This window comes from Myodes glareolus, chromosome 5 (assembly GCF_982192425.1).
Source record: "Myodes glareolus chromosome 5, mMyoGla1.1, whole genome shotgun sequence".
Classification (NCBI taxonomy): domain Eukaryota; kingdom Metazoa; phylum Chordata; class Mammalia; order Rodentia; family Cricetidae; genus Myodes; species Myodes glareolus.
Genome location: NC_142030.1, coordinates 96,531,337 through 96,557,070, shown reverse-complemented (window position 1 = coordinate 96,557,070; position 25,734 = coordinate 96,531,337). Strand labels below are relative to the sequence as shown.

At 44.9% G+C, this 25,734-nt stretch overlaps 1 protein-coding gene across 2 annotated transcripts in view; it reads right to left on the bottom strand.

The window, feature by feature from the left end:
* Positions 1-2,349: 2,349 nt before the first annotated feature.
* The window catches only part of Zranb3 (zinc finger RANBP2-type containing 3), a 148,442-nt gene continuing 125,057 nt past the window's right edge, over positions 2,350-25,734 (bottom strand). For both annotated transcript variants that reach the window (XM_087906571.1, XM_087906572.1), the window contains exons 14-21: positions 23,037-23,234; positions 20,448-20,539; positions 18,891-18,992; positions 17,526-17,668; positions 11,372-11,482; positions 10,186-10,570; positions 6,363-6,494; positions 2,350-5,337 (exon numbers count right to left, since the gene is read on the bottom strand). In XM_087906571.1, coding sequence (XP_087762697.1) covers positions 5,239-5,337; positions 6,363-6,494; positions 10,186-10,570; positions 11,372-11,482; positions 17,526-17,668; positions 18,891-18,992; positions 20,448-20,539; positions 23,037-23,234 — 1,262 coding nt within the window. In that variant the 3' untranslated portion in view covers positions 2,350-5,238. The remainder of the gene's footprint in view (positions 5,338-6,362; positions 6,495-10,185; positions 10,571-11,371; positions 11,483-17,525; positions 17,669-18,890; positions 18,993-20,447; positions 20,540-23,036; positions 23,235-25,734) is intronic.

Sequence of the window (25,734 nt, the reverse complement as noted above, 5' to 3'; positions counted from 1 at the left end):
CTGTAAAATATACTACTCATACATGCACAATTGTATCTATTGACTTAGATACCCACCTATTTTTTTGAGACAGGGTCTCACTATGTGTCCTTGGCTGCCTCAGAACTCACTGTGTAGACCAGGCTGGCCTTGAACTCACAGAGACCCACCTGCCTCTTGAGTGCTTAAAGACATGCTCTTCCATGCATGACCCACAATGATTCCTTCATTCTTTCCCCACCCACCATGTGTTTGTGTGTTCATAGGTGCACAGGTGCCATAGTTGCAGGTACAGGTCAGAGGGCAACCAAGGGTTCTCTTCACCTTGGACCGTGTTTACCACAGGCTCTCTACTGGTTTACTCCTGGGCAGACCAAGCTGGCTGGCTTGCAGGCTTCTCCAGTTTTCACCTCCCTATTGCTGGGAGAGCTGGGATTATAGATATGCACTACCTCATTAAGCTCTGTATGGGTTCTGGGGATCCAAACTCAGGTCCTCACACCTGTGCAGTAAGCTCTTTTACCCATTTCCCCAGTCCCACAATGCTGCTTTTCCTGTCCCAAGGGCCAGATTCCAGGAAGCATCCCTACTGACTAACGGAAATGCGAGAGCACACAGCCTCAACTCTGGTCCATCTTGACTTAAGGTCAGAGTTCAAACCTATTCTTGATTAAGGCTGATAAGGGGAAGGTTTATCTAAGACTGGTTACTAGGTGTTTTTCTCCTCAAGGTCAGATGGTGGGTTGTTTAGCAAAGGGTGTGGTTACTGGCAGCATTCAGAATTAAGGAAGTAGTTACACTCCTTTGTTCCTTGTATGGAGGGTAAGGAAGTTTTTTTGCTCCCCCACCTTTTGCTTGAGGTATATAAGGGCTATGAGAATTATTAAGTTGAGAGGACACCGCATACACAGGATGCCCTCCCGACTCTATCTTCTGTCTCTTGTCTATTTCCTTCCTCAACCCTCACTCCCCATTTCAGGCATGTTTGCGCAGGTCGGCTGGTTTCTGACAAGGAAAGACATTAGTCAGTGACTTGAGAGTGAGGAGGGAAACAACCCGGAGAGACGAGCAGGAGACAGCGGCATTTCTAGCTGCTAAACAAGAACATGCTACAGCTGGGTGGCAGACACCCTCCTCATCAGGAGCAGCCTAAAACCCAGAGGTGGCATGGGACATTTTCCTGCTGGTTGGGTAATCAAACAGAATGGCACACCGACGAGAAGCTTGCAGTTTTCCAGTTCAAAAGAATAAAAGGTGGAAGCGAGAGGCTGGGAAGAATCCTGCCGCAGAAGCGAGCGGGTATGGGCAGTCCGATTTTGACAGCTGATTTCCACAGAGCACCCTTTCCACTTTACTCCGCACTGGCTTCCTTCACCTGCAATTTAAAGTGCTTCACACCCTTATTTCTGAAGCATCCGTATTTTAGATGTTTTATTCAAGGACCGGAAGAGGTCTGATTCATTAAGATGTGTGGGCAGAAAAATCTTCCCATATTCATTTGTCAAAAGATCTCTGAGAATGCCCCTTGACTGTCACTAACTCAGAAAGCTTTGTGTGTGTGTGTGTGTGTGTGTGTGTGTGTGTATGGGGGGTGGGGTGGTGTCCACGGTCTCATTGTGAAGACAAGGCTGGCCTTGAACTCACGCAGGAGCACTGGTGTAAGTGTGTGAATTCCTTCCTACCTAGGAGGGTTGAGGTGAGGTTTTTTAGACACCAGAGCCTCGGATTGATGTTGTTTAGACCTTGCAGTAGAGGGCGTGACACTGGGCAAGTGTGGCTTGGGTGTGAGCCTGCCCGGCTCAGGAAGTTAGCTCTCCTGAAGATTCACAGCAGTCCCACCATGCCAGGTGAAGGCCACACAGTTCACACTGCAAGCTGGCTTGCTCCCCAGCTACCAAGTCCCCTTTCTAGTCCCTAGGACCAGATATTTCCTGTTCTTTTCTCAGAGTTCGGGATCTTTCAGAGTTGAGCCCATCCCCCCCCCCTTACAGGTTTGTTTGTTTGTTTGTTTTAAGTCCTTGAGGGTTTGGCTCCATCTGCCTTGACCATGCACCCACAGCTGTCTCCTTCCCTGACTGCACCTCTGCACACAGGGTGCTCCCTCCCACGCTTTCCTGTTCTCGCAGGTCCTCCACTTGTTCTTTGTTAGTTTCTTTTTGAGACAGAATTGTGTACCACAGGCTGACCCCAAATTCACAAAGTCAAAAATGACCTTGAGCTCCTGATCCTCCTGCCTCTGGCTCTCCAGTGTTGGGATTACAGGCCAGCACCACCAGGCCTGGTTTCTGTGGTACTAGAAATGAAACCCAGGGCTTTATGCTGTTATTCCCACGTCACACAGAACCCCCAAAGACCACCACAGAGCCGGTATCTGATGCAAACACACTTGGGTTTATTCATGCTAGCTTGGACTGTAATCCAACACAACGAAGCAGCAGGTAGGGGCTTTTAAAGGGAAAAACCACAAGCAGGTGGCGCAAGAACAAACCAGGGTGGAGAAAGCCAGGGTGGCACAAGCCTTGGCATTTTGGGATTGGGTATGGATATTCATTTGGGGTATAAGGGAATTTCAAAACAGCGACTGTCAGCAGACAAGAATTTCAAAAGAGCAGTTAATCAGATACCTGCAAGGATGTTTGAAGCAAACAGATGTTGTTTGGACACCCTGGTGAGTCACTTTGACCAAGGTAGGCATGGTTTCTTGAGTATGTTTATGACTTTGCTGGGCTGCATTCGCTTCCCTAGTTAGGTCCTGTCTAAAATGAAGTTCTTTCTCAAAATGGAGTTTGTTCTGCTGCTTTAGTACTTTCTAGGCAAGCTTTCTGCCAATAGACCTACATTCCCAGCCCTAAACACAAATCCTCTTTCCTCCCCCCCTGCAGCACTGGGGACTGAACCCAGGGCCTCACACATCCTTCCACATGCTCTTCTAGTCTTAGCCCCCAAGTGCTCCCCTTGACACACACACAGGGCAGCTTTCCTTCAGACTGACAGGACATCCCTGGGGTCAGCCTCTCTCTGTCTTTATTTTCTGTTTCCTAACCATTCATGTCAATGCAGCTGGTGGTAAAGCAGAGCAAACCACGGGAGGCAAAGACACTGAGCTGCGACAGGGAGAGATGGAGATGAGGCAGCCGGGGACCTGCATGGCAAATGCTCGTTCTGGACAAGAACCCTGCTCCCTGGAGCATACCATAAAATGTGGGGTACCAGGGAAGATGGCTTGGACAAAGGTTTAAGGCAACAGAAGATCTTTATTACCCAGCTGGTGACTGCATGGGTGTTCAGGATCCCAGCAGAGTCAGGAGTCTTCTGAGGCCCAGTGAGTGCCCTTCCCACTGGGTCTTCCCTCCAGTTCATCATTAGCTCATCATTAGCTCTTATTTCTTCACTGTTACCATTGTATTTTAGTGTTTAATCTTCTGATTATGCTTTTATATAGTCAATTTTATCACCATTAGTAGTGTGTGTGTGTGTGTATGTGTGTGTATGTGTGCGCATGTGCATGCATGGAGAACACGCATGTAGAGGCCGGTCTCTGACTAACCCTGAAGCTCACCCTCTTGCTGCTCCTCAGGGGGCTCCAGGGATCCCTCTGTTTCTGCCTACTCGGTGCTGGGGTCATAGACGTGCCACCATATCGAGGTTTTTATACAGGTTTGGGGGCTCAGACTCAAGCTATCATGCTTGTGTGGCCAGCACCTCATCAATGGAGCCATTTCCCAATCCCATCATCACTTTATTTTCAAGACAGGGTCTTACTACATGGCCCTGCCTGGCCTGAAACTCACTATATAGAGCTGGCTGACCTCAAACTCACAAAGATCCACCTGCCTCTGCCTCCTGAGTTCTGGAATTAAAGGTGTGTTCCACCATGATTGGCTTGTCATCTTTTAAAAAGAGGTACCAGAAATAAACTTTGTAAAATAGGATTCAGAAATGGAGAGATGGTTCAGTGGTTAGGCGTGTCAGTTCCTCTTCCGGAAGACGTCAGTTTGGTTTCTAGCACTCCTGCTGAATGGCTCACAGCTCCCTGTGACTCCAGTCTGCGAGATAAACTGTACCCATACCTCCACACAGGGACACAGAAACTCATAACTTTTTAAAAAATCTTAAAAAGTACAAGATTATATTAAAAACAAAATATTGCCAGGTGGTGGTGACACATGCCTTTTATCCCAGCACTTGGGAGGCAGAGGCAGGCAGATGGATCTCTGTAAGTTTGAGGTCAGCCTGGTCTACAATAGCTAGTTCCAGGACAGGCTCCAAAGCTACAGAGAAACCCCCGAGAGAGATGCAGAGAGGGGAAGAGATAGAAGAAGAGAGAGACAGAAAACTGCCTCTTCAGACAAATGGCAGAAAGGAAGAGAGAGGGAGTAGGCGGGACTCGTCGCTTAAAGGGACAGGGTACTGTCTGCCATGCAGGGCACATGGCATGATACACTGTGCCAGGTTCCCAAGGGACATAGCCAAGGTGTGCCTGGATGCAAACACTACCAGGATTTTAAAACCAGACAACGAAGACCAGGAGACAGAGATTCTTTTGACAATTAGCCTAGTTTTACACATAAAAACAACACAAAAGGCAAAAAAGTAACACGCAAGCAAACAGAAAACTAGACTGTAAGGATTTGGTGACATTATATTCTATGTTCTATCTTTGTTCCCATGATTGCCCAGAGCATACAAATTCTACACAGAAACCATTGTCATAATTAGCTTATTTACAAAAGTATCTTTTCAAGAAAGATGGCTGGCCCAGAAGAAGGCAATATCCCAAACACACACAAGCCTGTTTTGGAAGCTCTTCTCCAAGAGGCAGGCTGGCCATGGTCGGCCCAGAATTCCATAGTAATGATGGCTTTCTTCCAAAATGTCCCTTATTTTTCTGGAATTTCCATTTATACCCCACAATCCAGAATGAATACTAATCAAGAAGCAACTGCCAGGTATTGGGAAAAATATTATCACATATTACATACACAATGCAGCATTGCGGGTGCATAAGGGAAACAGAGCTGAACAAAGTCTTGCCGAAACATAACTGACAATCTACATGAAGTCCACAGATCACAGAAACGCTTCCCATCACTCCTCAGGTTCTGCTAGCTGCTTAATTTTGAGAATACTTAGCACAACGCCTAAATTCTAGTTCTTGATGATGTTTATAAACTTTTCATTCTTAAAACACTGGACAAACACGAAGAGACATCTCATCAGCCGTCAACCTGCAGGCCATTTGCTCTGCTTACGCCTCCGCTACTTCTTCACCAGGAAACGAGTGATGTCTGACCCGTGCTTCAACGCCAGGGAGCGTCGTCTCGCCTGACTCCTTTCCTTGGCTTGCTGGGCAGTTCTCTAGAAGTCAGCAAATACAAGGTTCAGGTTAGGGGACACTGTGCTGTGGCGGCGCGTGGCCTGAGAGCCTAGGTTAGTGGTCTCAGGAGAAAGTGTATTCTGGTGGAGAAAGGCTCCCTGCCCAAGAAGACTGAATCCTACATTTGGGCACTAAGAGAGAGACCATGAATCTCCTTATCTAAGTAGGAGCTCATAATACTTCTTAAAGTCCCCAGAGTTCAGTGGGTAAAACTGTCCCCTTCTTATTTTCTGGGCCTAGCTAAGAAAACTCATCCCCAACTCAACATGTAAGACACTGTAAAAAGTCAAACGGGATAGAGCCAGATTCTTCTGTTAAGTCCAAATAAAATTTTTCGCGAGAATCCAAAAACCAAACAAACATGGGAAAGATGGCCTTCCTGTTGGTGATGTCTTCTATTCCTTTAGCTATAGTCCCATGCAGCCAGCACCACACTTACTATGTAGCTGAGATCAGCCTTGAACTTTTGTTCTTGTTGTTGAGATGGACTTTCATGGTCTAGCTCTAGCTGTCCTGGAGCTTACTATGTAGACCAGGCTGGCCTCAAAATCAGAGATCCACCTGCCCCTCAAGTGCAGCACCACCATGACTGGCTGGCCTTGAGCTTTTTTGTTGTTTGTGGGTGGTTCCTAGACAGGGTTTCTCTGTGTAGTCCAGGCTACCCTGGAACTCGCTCTGTAGACCAGGCCAGCTTCACTCTTGATCCTCCTGCTTCTGCCTCCCAAGTGCACTACACACCAAGCTTGTGCAGTTCTGGGGTGGAACCCAGGGCCTCATGAGTGTTAAGTGAGTGCACTACCCACTGAGCAGCATCCTCAGAGAATGAATGAAGAGGGTAGCAGCCGTCCCACATCTGTGACCGTGCACGTCCACAGAGCCAAGTGTCAGGAAGCACCACACATCTGCTCCCAGATGGGGCTGCAAGCTTGCCCAGCCTCGCCCACCTGTGTGCACAAGTTCCCCCCAGGGCTGCTTGGACTAGCCCACATGTGTGACTGTCACTGACCTCCTTGTGGCACACGGTGCAGAGAGTCTGCAGGTTGTCCAGGGAGCACTGCCCCCCTCCCTCATACACTGGCTTGATGTGATCCACCTGCCAGAAGTGGCCTTCTCCTGGGTTTCTTAGCATTTCATTTAGCTGCAGGAAGAACATACAATCAGGAAGTCTCCAGACTTGCTGTAGGGACTGTGGCTGTGCACTGTGCAGTCCCTTTATACAGCAAAAGCACAGGGAGAAACACATCAGGATGCCTTTTATAGCTATTGTTGTAAGTTAAAAAAAAACCCACAAAACTCAAGGTTAGCAATTTAAAAGCAATAAAATGTTTCTAAAGGAGGTTTTTCCCCATATTACCTAACATATTTGGGAAATCTTATAACCAAATACAAGATACCAAGGCTCCTGACAGATTGGGGGAAAATTGGTTGTTTTTTTTACCCTTTAAGTTGCTTTATATATTTATGAAGCCAAAAGTGAGAAAATAAGAACAGACTGGAAATTAAAAGCTATATTAATATTAATAAAAGCAATATTAATAACTAAATAACCATTCATTATTGACCTAAATGCATTTGTTCCTATATCAGCAGCAGGTTAACACTACTATCCACAATGTTTTGTTTGGTTTTATCTTCTAGGAAACATCTTTTGTACCCCAGGCTGGGATGACCTTGAACTCTTGACCCTCCTCTGCCACCATCAAGTGCTGGGGTTAGAGCCTGCAGCATCATGCTGGGCTTACGCAGTGCTGGGCATGGAACCCAGGTTTCCATGTGCACTCGACAAGCTCTCTACTGAGTTGCAGCAGCTCTGGCCAGAACTTTTGTTATTTCCCAGACAAGTTCCCAGGTTCCATGGACTGGCATGGCACGAAATCTCCACAAAACTTCTGTACCTTACATAGGGTACCGCAACTGTTTAAACACCAGAGATTAGCATGTAAGATGTTTTTTTAATTTTTTTAGTCTTAGATAAGAAAGTCATTAAAATGAATTTTATGAATGCTGGCCATAGGAACCCATGATTATTTCCACCCTAAAGCAGAAAGAAACACACTAGAGGCATCATATTCCTGGCCTCAAAGTGACAAAGAGAGTGTGCTGCTGGCACAAAGAAGACACGCAGACCAGCGGAGCACCACAGAGGACCAGAAACAGACCCGCACAATTATAGACACCTAATTTTTTTTTTTGTTTTTTTCGAGTCAGGGTTTCTCTGTGTAAAAGCACTGGCTGTCCTGGATCTTACTCTGCAGACCAGGCTGGCCTTGAACTCTCAAAGATTGCCTGCCTGCCTCTGTCTCCTAAGTGCTGGGATTATAGGTGTGCGCCACCACCAGCCAGCTTGAACCCCTAACTTTTGATGAAGGTGCTGTGATGGTTTGACTAGGAATGACACCTACAGACTTATGTGTCTGAATGTTTAGCCTATAGAGTGGCAGTATTAGGAGACATGGCTTGTTTGGAGTAGGTGTAGCCTTGTTGGAGGAAGTGTGTCACTTTGGGGCCAGGCTTTGAGGTCTCATATGCCAGGCTAAGCCTAGTATGGTTCACAGACTCTTTCTCCTGCCTGTGGATCAAGATAGATGTAGGACTCTCGGCTTCTTCTCCAGCACCATGTCTGCCTGCACACCGCCATGTTTCCTCCCATGAGGATAATGAACTAAACTTCTGAACTGTAAGTAAGTCAGCCCAAATAAATGTTTTCCTTTATAAGAGTAGCTGTGGTCATGGTGTTTCTTCACAGCAATAAAACCCTAACTAAGACAGGTGTCAAACACAAACCCTGGAAAAAAGACAGCCTTTTTAGTAGATGGTGCTGGCCAAGCTGGACATTTGTAAGGCACTTTAGAGAAAGCATGTAGGGCTCTGGGATGGACAGTGACCTGACCAGTAGCACCAACCCCTCAGGAGTTCTCAGGCGGCAAGCTGGTGCAGGGAACTTTGTCCTGCTAATGTTAGTCACCGCCTGACTTTCTTTCTTCCGCACTGAGCTTCCAGCCTTCTGTTAGAAGGAACAGATTGGGCTTAGAAGTAACGACAAATGTCATTCTAAAGAATATTCTTAGAAGAAAAGAATCCATTTGCTTCTGCCCTTTGCAGTCAATTTTTTCTGTCTGAGCATCTTTAACTGGCAGATTCAATGGTCCAGAAGATGTCTTTATTTTCTCTGGTAAATGCGCAGCAGATCCCTGGGGGCCAGCTCTCATCATGCTGAATTTGCCTCATGAAAGAATCCTGTTCAGTGTGAGCCTCCTGCCGAGGCTTCTTCCCCAGCACTCCTGGGCACAACGTCTAACAAGCAGTGACCGCTACATTCCTAGACAGCTCACTTTCAAGATGACCGTGAGTCTGCTTGCCCAGGCGGCAGGCAGTGTGGAGCTTGGCTGAGCCTGCAGTTAGACCAAGGGATATCTCAGGAATATTGCTAGAGAAATAGTGTATTTCTTGAGATCCCACAGATACATTAAGTCATCGTTTAGAAATGAATGTCAGATAATTATATCATAATGTAGCAGGTAAGGTAAATTAAAATATATAATTTGTTTTTTAATTAATTAATTTTAGTCAAGGTCTCACTATGTAGCCTTGGCTATCCTGGAACTCACTCTGTAGACCAGGCTAGCCTTGAACTTGCAGAGATCCTCCTGCCTCTGTTTCCCGAGTGAGTGTTGGGATTAAAGGTATGTGCTACCACATCTGGTTAAAAATATATAATTTGTTTAGCTGACAGGAATTCATCCAATATCTTAGTGGGCAGGGATTGCTTGGGTGACCCTTTTTTGACTAAGCATACCACAAAATGAGACATTTTCTTTAGTTGGAATTTTAGAATAGTTTTTGTAAGAAGATCAGACATTGGATTGTGCTCCGGGAAGCTAAGTGAATACTGATGAGCGTGCTAGGCAGAGAAACTAGCCAAAAGCTTTTACTAAAATGTATTTTGCAATGGACCACACACACAGCCTTTTCATTATAAGCTGCATTTTGGAGTTACCCCCTTAAGCCTGGTGTTAAGATACTAAAATATTGGAAGTAGCTCAGTGTTTGTGTTTGCAGCCAAGCACCACACTTAACCCTTCAAACAGAATCATAATCCAAGCACACCCTAGGTCATAGAGCCACTACCCAGGAAGCTGTTGGGATAGGAAAACAAGTCGGGACATCATGTGGACACAGTGAGACACACAGAGTGAAGGGAACTCTACAGGGAAATGATTCTGTTTCTTTCCTCCATCAACAGTACAAAAAAGGGAGGGGATTCCAGAGACTAAACAAAGCATAAATGGCATCACAACCAAAACAAAGATGTATTTTGATCCTAATTTGAACAAAATAAATGAGACAATCTTGAAAAGCAAGCATGCACTTACTATAATTGACAACTTCTAATTTTGTTGGCTGTAGTCATTTGTACTGCGATTATGTTTCTACACAGGAAGAGCTGAGAGAAGACAGGGAGGGAGAGGGAGGGAGGAGAATGAGGGAGAGGCAGGGTAAGAGAGACAGGAAGGGAGTCGGAAAGAAGGAAAGGATGGAGGGAGAAGAGGGATACAGAAGGAGGGAAGAAGAAAGGAAGGAGGAGGAAGAAGGAAGGGAGGGAGAGAAGGGAGGCGGGCGGCAGTCATGGCCCATGAGGTGCATAATGAAGATGAGCTGACTGAAGGAAGCGAGAGACAGATGCAAGGGGAGCGCCACATGGTGAGCGCTAAAGCTGGTGATGGTGTGGGTTTGCGATTTTCTCTCCCTTTGTACACGTTCAGCACCGACAGAGTCCGTCAGCATTCGCCTTGGACCGCGCCACTGCCCGACAGGCCACGGGGACATACCTGCTCCAGGGGGAGCTGTGCTGTCCAGGCAGCATCTAGAAGACTCTTCCTCTGACTTTTAGGGGCATCTCGCACTCGCAGAAAGAGTTCCTGTGCATTCACCCCACAGAGCTGACACACGCCATGTTCTGCTGCAAACACCTGGGCTCTCAGGTAACTGTTATTGGATCGGATCCAGAATTCCTCCTGACATTTCAGGGAGCAGAACCGTGAGTCCCAGGCGCTGGACCCTTGCTCAGGCTGGCAGGTGGGATGCTGGCAGCGGAGACAGAGCGGCCTTCCTTCCTTATCCACAGCCTGAATGTAGCCTTTGGATGGGGACGGCTCAAGAGCGAGATCAGCCGGGCAGGGCTTTGGAAGTGGGACACAGGCTCTGCCAAGCTTTCTACAATTGAACAAAACACGGTATAGTAAGTAGTGAAGCTGGGCCACTGCTTTGGAGAAAAGCCTCCGATCTGGAATTCAGTCAGGAGGTGAAATGGCTGTGGTCAGTAGTACTCCATAGTCCAGCCAACGGAGAAGAACCATGCCACAAAATCTAATTTGACACAAGCAGCCTCTTTTACACGCTGAGGGGCCTCCCCACTAACCACTTCCAGACATCAGATGGTGCTGGCCCATGAGATGGAAATGCTCATCCAAACTAATGTGAAATCTCTGGAACCCTATTGGCTGGTCACTCCTCACTCAGCTGGCCTATATACCGCCTCAGCCTCAGGGCACTATGGATTCTGTTTTCTTCTGCCTTACAGGGTGAAGGGACTGTCATAGCCAGAGTGATAGAACAGAACACTTGTTAAATATCAGGTTTCTCCAGGTAAACTACAAGTTGATCAGATAAACATTAGACGTGAAACACAACAGGACACACGCTCACTTGAGTAGGGCCCCAGCTATACTGGGCTGATATGACTAGAACAATGCCAGGTTGGTCTCCTGGCATCTCTACCCAGGCCTGGGGCAGGTCACATAGGCTCCGGGTTTTGGGTATTCCTCATCTCTGATGTCTAAGATGGTGATGAGCTCACGGGCTCAGGAGCACTGTTAGAAGGCCTCAAAAGCCAGTAAATCCTGACACCGCTGTGTGACCTCTGCAGTGGTCTCAGCATGGGGGCTATTACCACAGAAACTGGTGAGTAAGTCTGAAGTAGTATTTTCATTAGGTGGAAGTGTCATGGGTACTTACTTTATAGAAGGGTCCTGTGGCCTGGACTCCTTGGTGATCAGACGGATGTGGCCCCCATCAGTCTTCACTTTATTCATGGAGGCCATGGCAACATCTTCTTTAGTGATATATCTAGAACAATTAGATGTTAAATATGTTTTTCTCATATAGGAGTTTCTGGGGAGGGAGAGGCATTGCTGAGGGTGTAGTTGCCGGTGAGGTATCCATGCTCTAGTAACTAAGTCTTCAGCCATGCTCCTGTAAGCAATCCTGAATAAGCTCACAGGTTACACACACAAAGGCGTGGATACAGAACACAGACTAGTTGGGAAGGGGAAGGAGTCAGTGGGAGAGGAAAGGGAACAAAAGAGGGTGATGGGGGTGAGTCTGAACAAAATGCATTGTCTGCATTATATACGTGAATGAAAATATTGCAGCGAAACCCATTATTATGTGCAGTTAACTCAGAGTAATACAACATAAAAAGAGTTTCTATACTCTTTTCTGTTTTGAGTCCCACTTTGTAGTGGTCTGAGCTGGCCTGCAACTCCCTAGATAGACCAAGCTGGCCTTGAACTCACAGATCTGCTTGCCCTGCTTCTGAAGTGTTGGGATTAAAAATGTACAGCACCTCAGTTATTTTCTGTATTTTTAGAAAATCCTTACAATTGTAAAATGATGTGTGTATGCATGTACACACACACACACACACACACACACACACACACACTGCACACAGTTCCTACAGAGGCCAGGAGAGAGAATCATATCCCCCCAGGAAATGGAGTGATAAGCAGTTGTGAGTTGTCCAGTGTAGGTGCTGGAAACCAAGCCCAGATCCTCGGTTAAGTAGCAAGTACTATTAACTGTTGACCCAGTTCTATAGCGCCTTAAATCTTTTTAAAAATGGCCTCTTTCTCTCTGTTACAAGTCAGGTTTGTTTTCTCTTTCTAACATGTGGGCTCTAGGGATTGAACTCAGATTCGGTTGCAAATGCCTTTACCCACTGAGCCATCTTGCCAGCTCATGATGGATTGCCAACACACTCTCAACTTGGTGGTTGATTGAACCCAAAGACTGAACCCGCCTCATGCATGCTAATCAAGTGTTCTGCACTGAGTTATACTCTCAAGAAGTATCTGTAACTTATATTCACCGTGCTCCTGGTGAAAGTAAAGGAGCAAAAGAAAGACGTAATTATGTTTCCTAGCTGACCGTGACGTTTGAAAATGTGCTTGTTCTTCTGGCTGCTGTTTGTTATGTGGGAAACCCCTATCTTTGTCCAAATCAGTTGTCACAATATTCATTTCTCCAAGACTAGACTCTTGACTAGTCATTCATATTTTTTTAATTGTCAACTAGCCACAGTCTAGCATTATCTGAGAGGAAAGCCTGGTTGAGGAATTTCCCAGATGTGCTTACCTGTGGACATGTCTGTAGGGGATTGTCTTGACAGTTCAATAGGGTTGGAGGTCCCAGCCCACTGTGGGTGGCACCATTTCCTGGCCAGATAGATGGTCCCACATTGTATAAGAAAGCTGCAGAGTGAGCCAGAGAGCTAACTAGGAAGCAGCAAACCTCATGGTTCCTTCTCAGTTCCTTCCTCAAGTTCCCAACCTCAACCCATTTTTCCTCACTAATCGGAGTGTGGCCCAGAAGTATAAGCTGAGCAGATCCTTTCCTGTCCAAGTTACTCATGATCAGAGTATTTTTCTGTAGCAAGAAAACCAGACTACACAAACTTTCAAATCTGGGGGAAGAAAGGAGTGGATGTGGGCATAAGAAATGATCAAATACACGCGTGGCCGACAGCCTTAAGGAAACTGCCCCTCGAGCTGCACAGAAACTTCCCAGGTTGCCCCTCCTCTTCTCATCTTTGAGGTCCCAGCAAATCACCTCTGTCAGCCACAGCACCACACAGCTTTTGTGTAAAATGATTCTTTTAGTTAACCGAGTTCGACTGGATGTCCTATAAACTCGAGATTGCTGCCCTAACTTGCCAGTCTTAGCAGAACAAAGTCCTCTTGATATGGAAGCCAGATCCTCTCACGCACTATCAGTAACACCTGGTCTAGGTGTGGGAAGTAAAAAAGAAAGTAATTCAACTAAAGGTAAAGGGGGAATTAAGTAGGTGAAATGCAATTACCCAATTAATTTTTTCTAATTAGCATGACCCAATTTCTTGGCTAGTTTACCCTTATTGTAGAGATTTTAAATTCCACATGAATTTCTTCATGCCCAGTTTTTTGTTTTGTTTTATCACGTGGGTGATGGGGATTTTAACACTGGCCTTCATGCTTGTAAAACAAGTTCTATTTACCCACTGAACTACATGCCCAGCCTCCCTATTCATTTTAATGGTTCCATGCCACTCCACTATCACCATGTGATAACCTGTGTACCTAGTTTCTGATGAGTGGGCTGTCAGGTGAAAGCATACATTTACCCTACCACATTGAAAAATGCTCTAGACTCTAGGGGAGACATGGGTCTCTTACAATACTTTGGCTTATGTGTATAGCTGTTTTGCCTGCACACACGTTTGTGTACCACTTGTGTGCCGTGTGTGTGTGGGAATCAGAAAAGGGCATCCAATCTCCTGGAGTTACAGATTGTTCTCAGCTGCCCCGTGGGTGCTGGGAATTGAAACTCCGTCTTCCTGAAGAGCAGTCAGTGCTCTTAACCCCTGAGCCATCTCTCCAGCCCTCCACTGTATTTTTTACACATGAACTGTATATATATAGGGATTAGGGAGATGGCTTAGTGGTTAACGTGCTTGACGAGCAAGTGTGAGAAATAGGGTTTTGATCCCCAAGAATCCATCCCAATGCCAGATGGGTGTGGCAGCCTGTAGTTCTGCCTCAATGGCTTGCCACATAGGTAAGCTCTGGATTTCAGAGACATGCCTCAATGAACAAGGTGGAAAAGCAATTGAGGATGATTCCTGACATCTCCATATGCACACACACACACACACACACACACATAATGGAAACAGAAACACACATATATATTAAATCCCCAGAACTAGAATCTCTAGGTTAAAAGTCTTGGTTGTTGTGAGCTGGGCTTAGAGCCACACACCTTAAATCCCAGCACTCAGGAGGCAGAGGCAGGTGGATCTCTGTGAGTTAGAGGTCAATCTGTTCTTTGCAGTGAGTTCCAGAACAGCCAAAGAATACAATAAGACTCTGTCTTGAAAAAGCAAAAAAAAAAAAACCCAAACAAACAAACAAAACAAAACAAAAAACAAAAAAACCACCAATAGTCTTGATTGCTTTATGTGTGACAGACTGTTCTCTTCTGCAACAAAAAAGTCTATAAGAGCTAGTTCCAGGACAGTCAGTGCTGTTACACAGAGAAATCCTGTCTCAAAAACCATATATGTGTGTGTGTGTATACACTTACATACATATATGATATGTCATATATGTATATATAACTTAATATTATTTATTTATTTTTGTACTTATGTCTGTTTCTTAAAGCAAAACTCAGGTTAATTCACAGTGAGTTATCTTGATCTTTTAGTTTCCAAGCCTTCTTCTTGGCCTCCATCCCCCAACCACTTCATTTCCAGACAAAAGCATTTGCTAACATATTTCTGAGGGTTTTAAATGAGCTCAGACTTCCTTAGCTTTGCAGAGTAGGGGCTGTTAAGCCTGGCCTCTGGTATTGTCAATGGGTAAGAGCTCAGATATTTAATCCAGTCATTTCAGAGGTGCAAAGACATCTAGTTGGAGTTAAAAATGGAAAATAATAACTTGCTTTCATGGAGAAGGTTTAAACATAAGTTTTTGAAAACTACAAGAAAAAGATTGATCCCAAAGGAGGGAACTGACACCTTTTAAGACTTAGGGTCATGTTTCCAATATTTCATTTTTCATTGTGGCTTCCAGACATTCATGGAAATATAACGGCTCCTAAAAGGATTATGGTAAATCTCAATTTTGGCAAACAGAGAAGGAAGACTGTTACCCACAAAAGCAGTTTCTGAATAAGATTCCAATAAAAGATAGACACTTTTTTTAAGATTTACTTATTTTATGTATACGAGTGTTCTGTCTGATTGTGCACTCATCAGAAGAGGGCATCAGATCTCACTATAGACGGTTGGGAGCCACCATGAGGTTGCTGGGAATTGAACTCAAGACCTTTTAGAAAAACAGTCAGAGCTCTTAACCTCTGAGCTATCTCTCCAGCCCCCAAGATAGACATTTTTAAAAGAAGTGTGTGCTTTGGAAAGTGGCTCATAATGATGGCTATAATCCTGGGCTCTAGGGTGCTCACCTGTTGTAGAGGATCTAGCGTAATATGGTGCCACTAAATCAGGTCTGGTCTCTGAGAAACGGAACTCATTCAGGAACTGGTCATTTCCCATCATCCTAGACTGAGCTACCTGGAAGCTAGCTGCAACCTCAGGTTGTATAAGACCCATAACTGCTACTGGGGCTGTTTGGTGTTTGCTGGGGCAGAATCTTGTGGGCATCTAATCAATTGTTTGGGAATTCCAAAATTTCATGTCTATGTCTTTTTTGTTATTGCTCTTCTTGAGACATTTACTGTGTTTGTGTGTGTGTGTGTGTGTGTGTGTGTGTGAGAGAGAGAGAGAGAGAGAGAGAGAGAGAGAGAGAGACACTGACTGCTGGGTCGACTTGTACAGGTCCTAGGGATATGAACTCATTCTTCATACAGGTGATTTATACACTGAGCCATGTCTCCAACCTGACATTTAATATTTTAAAGAAGTGACCACTCCCTGTGTGTGCCTAGGGAGTGAAGGGTGAAGCCGCCCCCTTCATGCCTACTGGGCTGAGGATTTCTAAGAGGCTCTTGGGTTAATTTCTCTAAAAGTAGTCAGGTAGGGTGACAATGGGAAAGAGACTGGAGTCTAAGGCAGCCTCAGGTGGCGCCCTGCCATTTGGTCTTCCACACCTGCTCTGTGGAACACCCTTCCTCCTGCTACTGCCACTCACCGAGGCTCCCACAGGACGCCAGTGCTGAGCTGTTCCCCTCTGTGGCTACAAAGGTTTCCCTGAAAGACTTCCCTCTCTCTGATCAACCACAAGGTGTCTAAATGAACCCCGTGAACAGCTTTCTTCATTCTCCTCCTCCTGTTCACACGGCCGACTCCTTAACCAAGCTGGTCTCTAGGTATGTTCTGCAGTGTGATAACCTAAAATGTCCTCAGATGTTTCGACACTTAGGAACAAAACTGACCCTTAGGGCAGTTATTTTCCACTTTTGGAAACATAGTGACTGTGGAAGCCAGAGGAGGGAACTAGATCTCCTTGAACTGGAGTTACAGATGGTTGTAAGCTGTTATGTGGGTGCTGAAAACCAAACTCAGGTCCTCTGCATCCTTCCAGCCCCTTATTTACTAGCGCAAATGTAGACTGATGGAGCAAGGTGTATCAGGCAGGTTTGTCACTCTGTGACAGCTAGCAACCTCGCCTGGCACTCTGGTCCTTGCTAGGAGAAGCCGGGTTTCTGATCACAGAGACACGGATGTTTACAACGTTACACACAGGGAGTAGAAACGGGCTTTTGGTGAAGATGGCAGAAGATACTAAAAATGTGTCACAATTAATCTTTATTTTCCAACCACGGAGCTGACACTTTCCAGTCTGGGAACACGGTGGTATGTTACAATGGAACCAGCCCCCTGCTGCAAGGTAGATTAGAGCCCCAGGGTGTGCTCTGCACTCTGAGGGTAAAAGTCTCTCTGTTGTATCACAGGTACACCAACCCTGTCTCTGGCCTCTGTTAATGAGCAGGATTCCTGGTAAGTAAAATCCAGACAATCTGATGTCTCCCAGCAGATCTGACTGAATTCGCTATATATAAAAAACTATGTTGCTATGAAATAACTATCATTTTAAGTATAATTCTTCCTTCCTCGCTCCCTCTCTTAAAACAAAGTTTCTTGAACTCCCCATATAGCTGAGAATGACCTTGAATTCCTGATTCAAGGCATGAGGATCAGGAATTCAAGGTCATTCTCAGCTATATGGGGAGTTCAAGAAACTTTGTTTTAAGAGAGGCATGCCTCCACCTCCTAAGGGGTGTAATTACAAGTGTGTACCCCACAACTGGCTTATTCACTGCTATGAAGGAATGCAGGGCTTGTAATGAAAGAAATATACCACAAGATGCAAAGGAAAGGCACACTCACCTTTTAGCACTGTTCTCTTTGGCCTGCTGTTTTGTGATCTCTTCCAAGGCCAGGACTGGGCTGCAGAACAGCTGCCCACTTTTCCTGATCATCTTCTGCTTCATGGCTGTCAGGCTATTCCACTCTCGGACAAGCCTCAAAATCTGGCAGAACAGAAGTGATGAAGAGTTAACCGTTCTTCATGTGCCTTCCTTTGAAAGTCGTTACTTACATGAGAAAATCGAGTCTTACAGCATCCCTCAAACAAGCTGAGACCTATAGTTTGTTTTTCTCCAACTTGATACTACTTTCGTGTTTATAAATTGCCTATGGCAAGTTCAATCCAGAGTCCCTAAGGCAGTTCAGCATATGATCTGAACACACAGGCACCAACAGTGAGAAGTGCTCAGAGACAAAAACAGGGCAGAAGTATAGACCCCTGCAGCTGCCCTGGAAAAGCTAGCCCCAGGGAGGCAGATCCTGCAGGGGCCGCAGGGGATGGTGCAACTCCCCATGATCACACTGTGTTAGATGCCTCAGACACCAAAGGACAAAAGCCAGCAATAAATTGAAGTTATCACAGTTGTTCTTTATCAGTAAGTCATGGATAACTGGTTCAATGGCTTTGGTTTTATTATCTGTCTGTCTATCTCTCTATCCATCTATCCATCCATCCACCCACCTACCTACCCACCCATCCATCTTACCATCTATGTATCTCCATCAATCATATATCTACGTATCTAATGTATCTATCCAATCTATCTACTCTAGCATCTATCTGAATCTGAGCATCAATATTAAGTGATGCTAAAGAAAACAGTTCACTGCTACCTCTTCCTATAAGAGGGGTGCAGCTGACCACCAGGCATTGCTTCATTTCCACAAACAGGGCAGTAAAAACAAAAACAAGGCAACAAAACCTCTGCTACTTTCTTGTAAATACAAATGGTGGCGTGCAATGCTGGCAGCCGGCTGACCTGCAGCTGCAGAACAGAGGTCACTCTGACAATGAGTCCAGAGTCACAGTGTGACATTATCCTGGTTCTTGGCATGTGCCATTGTTAGAATTTAACCTTAGAAGACAAGATGTGATTCTGACAGATGTGTTACAGCTGCTAATCCGATGAATGAGAGCGAAAAGATGTGAGAATGATTCTGTCCTCAGCAGCCGCGCAGGTGTGATCACTCACCAAGGAAACAGATGTCACATTTATTCTTAGCACCAGTGGAATTAATAGACACTGCCTGGATGGACAGAAACGCAGCCTGCAATCTGACTCTGCAACAGCTATAAGGTTTGTTTCATTAAACTAAAAATGATGTCTAAAATTCCTAAATTTTATTTCGAATAAATGCAAGTGTATTATTTAGAACTCTTCTTACCTGTGAGCGATTCTGTTTTAGCTGAAACTTTGCTGGCAAGTCTTCCCAAAGGTCTAACTTTATATCCAAAGGAATGAAATTACAGTTCATGGGTTTTCCATCCTGAGAACAGATGAGACACTGTTAGTGCAATTCAGCCTGTAGGTACTAGGAACTACTTTATAGGAAAACTTAATTATGATGTAGCATGACCATTCTCCTCAAAAATACACCAGGAGGCACATTGTAGACAAGGGCGTATCCAACACGAGACCCCTGTAGAGCTGAGGTGGGAGGGGAGGCTCTCACTCTGCCTGTACACAGCCCAGCTCTCTGTCAGCCTGGATGCTGTGCTTCTGCCCCCAATACTTCTCTACTGCCTAACCTTGGAAATACACACGGAGACGATGAAAGACTGGAAACTCATGCAGAAGAATAGCTCGTCCTTGGCATTAACACAAGCACCTCCAGTCCCGAAGTGATCTTTACAGTATTACAGACATGGCTCCTATCAGACAGCAGCACCGATAAACGTCTCACCATCCCTTCTCAGGTGGTTGACACATCTGTACACTGTTATCGGCAGGAGGGGAAGGGACACAGAAATTCTAAAGACCTATTTTAAAAATCTGCTTCTCCACAGCTGTGCTCCGCTGCTGCTCCATGAGACCAGCTGTCCACGCCCCGGCTGGAGAGGAAGACGCGCCTGCACTGAGGAGTAACACTGGGGGGAGGGGTGTTATCTGCCCACCAAGCTCTTACTCCCTTATGATTGAGTCTCCTTAACAGTCTTACAGGTGAATTGCTGAGTTCAAGGCCAGCCTGGTCTATAGAGTGAGTTCCAGGACAGTTGGGGTGACACCGAGAAACCTTGTCTTGAACCCCCTCCCAAAAAACTCAAACCCAAACAATAAGCACATGTTATTTATATGAATGTTGTTATTTTAGAACTAATAATACATCAATATTTTAAGTTATCTTCATTTTGCTTCAGAATGGAGTAACTATCAATAGATATAACCCATATCAACAAGAGCTCTTAGGGTTTTCAACACATTTTCATCATGGGAAGGGGTCTTCAGGCTAAAACATGTGACCTTTGCTAGCCAAGGCTACTGCAGCAGTCTGAGCGCTCACTTTAGGAAGCCTTTTCTCTGACATTCGGCACAGAGGCTGGGGTTGGGGTGTAAGAAGTGGGGGTGGGGCAGTTGGAGATGGGGTAAGGTGTTAGGCAGCCACAAATGTTGCTTCAAATGCTGAGTGATCTACAGGGATGAGCTTGTTCTATCCTTGCAACAAACCCTTTCTACATTTTACAGCTGAGGAAATGGAAGTAGAGGACAGCCCAAATGTTCAAGATCACGCTAAACTGTAACACTGCAATCGAGGTCTCTTTCCCTGAAGTCTTAATGACTCTGCTTTGACATCTCTTTGTCTTGAGATTTCATGGGAATTTAACGACAAGTCATATGCAGGCAGAAAATTGGGTGCCTGTCTCACTGTTAGGCTCTCCACTGAAAAGTGAAGAAAGGAAGTCTGACTTTATATTCTGAGATACAGAATCTGCGTGACACTTACCTGGGTATAGAGGTGGATCCGGTCTGTGTTTTTACTTGCGCAAAACATAAAAGTCTCACACACTGGCAGGGTGCCCGGATTACTCTTTTGCTCTAATGAAGAAAACAAAAGGGAATCTGAAAAGCCTGTCTACTCTCTGTCTAAAATAGCAGACTTGGGGTCTGGAGAGAAGGCTCAGCAGCTACACATCTGCTGTTCTTTCAGAGACCGCAGTTTGATGGTCAGCACGCAGGCAGGTGGCTCACAACTACCTGGAATTCCAGCTTCAGGGGATCTGATGCCCTCTTCTGGCTTCTCTGGGTATCCACACACACATGGTCATACACATATTCAGACAGATAAATAAAATATAAACAGATCTTCAAAAAGCAGCTTATTTTACTGTTGTGCAGGTTAGAATAATGAAATAGCTATGTCTAAAAACTAACACATTCAGTAAGCTTGTCTAGGCTTGAAATGAAACTTTCAAGGCAGGTCTTCTAAGAGCATTGGCATATTTGGAAACTGGGCCTTCTTTGCTAATGATTGAACAAGAAGTAATAGATCCAGAATCATTTGGAAAGATGAGTGTGTCAGAAGGGACCTTTCTATAACACCAGAAATCATTACTAGACTTGAAGGGTTTTAGAATTTCTTGCCTTTGCTGAGCATACTGCAGCTGGGACAAAATAGTCCCCCTTTGATTATGAGCATCAAGACAGCCTGCTGAGTGCCACTGATGTGCCTGGGTTGGTCCCATTATCCAGAATTCTTCAGGAGAGACAAGACTTGTGGAGGAAAGTCGACATGATAATTCGAGCTAAAGGGGCTGAGGCTGTAGCTCAGTAGCGGAATATGTGTCTAGCATGCCCGAAGACCGTTGGATCCCAAGTACAATTAAAATCAAACCCCAAAAGCTCAGGTTAAATAAACACTGAGTGCAGTCAATGCCTACTAAACACACCAGTGGCCCAGGAACTGTGCTAACTACTGTCTCCAGTGCATTTCTCACACGTGAAGAGCACATTTTAACAGGAGGAATCTCAGCACATTAACCTGTTTAATTGGAAAAGGGGCTCCAGAACTTGTACTTTTAAAATGCACTTACAATTTTCATTTATGCGATGTGTGCATCTGTGTGAATTTATGTGCACTGTGTACATGCAGATACCAGTGGGGCCAGTGGGCATCAGATCCTAAACCAGAGTTAAGGTGATTGTGAACCTCCTGGTTTGGGTGCTGGGAACCAGTCAGGTCACTCTTGGTCACTGGCTATCTTTCTAGTTGCTGAGTTTACACTCTCAATTCAGTTGTGGTTGGTCAGTGACCTCTGAACATTCTTTCCCAGGTTGAGAAGCTCAACTTTACTTGCCAGTCCACTAGGCAATACCATCACCATAGCAGTTTTCTAGTAGACCTATTATTTACCAAACAAAGTTGCTAAAGGCAGAAGAACTGCTGGTCCCAATCCCTCAGAACAAACAACAGTCACAGCCACAGGTGGCATGTTTGGGCTTTGTAAGGTGCTGTGCCACGGTTTAATGGGAAGTTCTTTCTGCCAACCTTGAGCAGAAGAGCATTTGTAATCAGTGTGTCTCCATATTTGAAGAAACAGGCATTAATGTGTAAAGATTAGAAATCATTCTTTGACGACTGGAGAGAAGGCTCAGCAATTAAGAGCACTGGCCGCTCTTCCAGAGGTCCCTGGTTCAATTCCCAGCACGCATGTGGTGACTCACAGCCACCTGTGATGAGATCTTCTGGCCTGCAAGCATACATGCAGGCAGAACACTATACGTGACAAATGAATCTTTTGTTTTGTTTTGTTTTGTTTTGTTTTTTGAGGCAGGGTTTCTCTGTAGCTTTGGAGCCTATTTTGCAACTCATTCTGTAGACCAGGCTGGTCTTGAACTCACAGAGATCTGCCTATCTCTGCCTCCCATGCTTGCAGGGCAGGCACATTACCCACTGAAGCATCTCTCTAGCTTGTTTCAGACAGTCTTGAAATTATGTTCCTTAAAATTGTTTCTTAAAAATGCTAGCTGAGCGTAGCCATCTAAAAGCATCCATGTGAAAAAGGTTAGTGATCTGCTAAAGGGCTGTTGGCTCTCTGTCAGTCTGATTACTGTGCCCTGATGTACCATCCAAATAAAAACAGCTCTCTCCCTGTCAACGAGCTCACTGTGGTTAGACAGGGCAACATTCTGGTGGCAGTAGCAATTTGTTGGTTGTGATACTGTGTAGTGTTGATGCCAGCAGAGAGTCCTCTGGTATTTAAAGATGTGTTTTAACATAAAAGGAAATAAAAGGTACGCGGCATAAGGTGTCAATCACAAATCTAGTAACAGCATTATATATTAAAGTATATGGCACTTATTTATTTAGTTTTTCAGTTTTGAAATAGGGTCTCATTATAGCCCAGGCTAGCCTCAGATTCACTATGTAACCAAGGATGACCTTGACTTCATAACATTCCCGTCCCTTCCTCCTGAGTGCTGGGGGCTAAGGTTGTCGACTTATGCGTGGTAGCTACGAACTCTACCAACTGAGCCACAGCCTTGGCCCTCACATAGTTATTATCTGAGCACTAGAAACGAAAGCAGTACTTACCATTCCCTGTCTGGGGCGTCAGTCTGTCCTTCCTCTCACCTTTCCATGTTTCTTCCTTGCTATTAGCCAACTGCTCAGGTTCTGGTTGTTCAGGACGTTCCTCTACACAGTCCAAACTAGCCTGATCATTTCTGGAGATGTTTTTCTGAGAATCACCATCTCCATTTTTATTGTCATCCTGCATACGGTTGAGGACAGCTAGAATTATTAAAATAAAGTAAGTCATGTGTAATAAGCATAGATTAAAATGTCACAGCTCAATTTTATTTAAAAAAAGAAAGAAAGAAAGAACTGGGCTTGGTGGTGCACACCTTTAATCTCAGCACTTGGGAGGAAGAGGCAGGCAGACTTACAAAACATCAGGAAGGACTACTGGCCTTGCCTCCCGAGGATCTCTTTCTTCTAAGATGCACAGATACACAAAAGTGTAAATAAATAAAAACTGTCTAGCCATGCTCTCAGAGAGTCCCACCAAGCTCAGAGCTGCTGCTGCTCCAAGCCCAGGGCTTACACTGTTGGGTATGCTCTACACAGAACTGGAGAGCAACAGAGACCACTAGAGGAGTAATGATGATCGCAGTTTTGTTGTTGTTGTTGGTTTTCCCCCAAGGTCTCATGTAGCCTTGGCTGGCTGGTAACTCACAGAGAGCCATTGACCTCTGCCTCCAATCTGCTGCTAAGCCCAGCCGATCCCGTTACTAAAGGGTGACTCTGTTTGCATGGAAAGATCCCAAAGGGCAAGACTGGAGGATGCTACTGAGTCTTGATCAGAGCTGATGAGGGCTTTTATGTGGTAGCAACAGGAGGAGTTGGAGTAGGGATATACTTTGTGGTTTAACAATTGAGGGGAGGTGAGAAGGATATCAAGAATACTACTGGATTTCTTTATTATTTATTTTCATTTTATGCATATAGGTATTTGGTCTACATGTATGCCTGTGCACCATGTGTGTCGGGGGTCCATGGAGGTCAGAAGACCATGTTAGATCCTCTAAGACTGCAGTAAAAGACTGTTGTGAGCAGCCATGTAGATGCTGGGAATCGAACGTGGGTCCTCTGGGAGAGCAGCCAAGCTCTCTCCAGCTGAGCCATCTCTCCAACGCAATCCTGAAGATTTTAATTTTTGCAACATGCTTGTGCACATGCGCGCGCGCGTGTGCACACACACACACGCATGCACACACACCACATGCTGAAAGTTGTGCCTTCTTCACTCATTTCCCACCTTATTTTGGTCTCTCACTGAACCTGGAGCTCACAATTTGACTTTCCTGGCTAGACAGTTGGTTAGTTTCAGAAATTGGCCTGTCCGGACATTCCCAGGATGGGGATGTTTGCTGTGCCTGGCTTTCTATGTGGGGGCTGAGATTCAAACCTGGGTCTTAATGTTTGTGCAGCAAGCAGCTGAATGACTGGGATTTCTGAGCCCAGGATTCTAGCCCAGGTCTGTCAAGCTTGAGGCTCCAATGGGTCTGTAGGCTGCTTTGGACATAACCACTCTGACATTCAAATCAGAGATGCAAAATTGGGCAATTTCAACTGTTGTTGAATATTACCATCCCATGTATCCATACCATATCCACTGCAAAGTACCACAGCTGCCTCAATACACTGCAACATCCTAATATGGCTCCTCAAATTTTTTGGATTCTTCTGTTTAATTAGTATTAATTCTGTCTTTCAACACTTTGGGGGCATGAACAAACCAAGGTAGGCAATTACTATGTCAATTGTAATAATGTAAAGCTGACCACTGTAATGTTGAGATAACATTGTTACTTAAAATTTTTATTTTTTTCCTCTAAGAAGATTGTTTCATGTTCAAAAATGTGTTTACTTTTTTAAGTTTCTTGGCAGGTTGCTTAATGAATCAAAGGTTTAGAAACTTTCACTGTTGCTCTTTGCATCATAAGGGAAAAATCAGAACCATCAAACACATAATAAACTATGAGTTTTTAAAAGTTATTTATTTAATTTTGATTTCCCCCCTAAGCTCATCGCCTTATACTGTCACTGTGCACTGTCACCATTCCAGAGTCACACGTTGCTGTATTTCATTGTCTGCACCGGCTGGGGTCATGTTAACCGTGGCAAGGGCACTGCATGGAGAAAGTGTGTGGTTCTGGTTTAGTTCTGGAGAGCAGGCTCCCACGTAACACACACAACTGCCTGGATGGCCACTTGTCAATTCTGATAGAGTTCTCAGAAGTGAGAGACTGATATATTTTCCTTCAGATCAAAACTAAGAGAGAAGAGGAGTAGGAACATGGCACCGCCAGAGTTCTCTTAGCTTCGTCTTCAGTAGGGTCACTGTCGGAAGAAGGGATCTACACTGGAGAACTGATGTGAACAACTGTGCAGGCCTTTAATACAATAACCCACTTCTGGTGTCCAAAGCTGTCCACCTGGAACTTTTTTTCATTGGCATAAAACATTCTCTGAAACTGAAAACTGAATGCTAAGGACATTTTTTTCTGTTACATTGTATTTATTTTATATTTGTGTGTGTATTGGCAGATTCCTTTAGTAAAACCTTGAGAAGAACTCATGATTTGTCAAATAAAAAAAATGGTGCAATGTATACTAAGCAGGCAAAGCAGTTACTGAAAAGATTCCATTTAAATATAGAAATCCTCTATAATTTCCTTAGAAACAAGAATATCTATGTGTTTTATAACAGCAGGTCTGTGATGGGCAG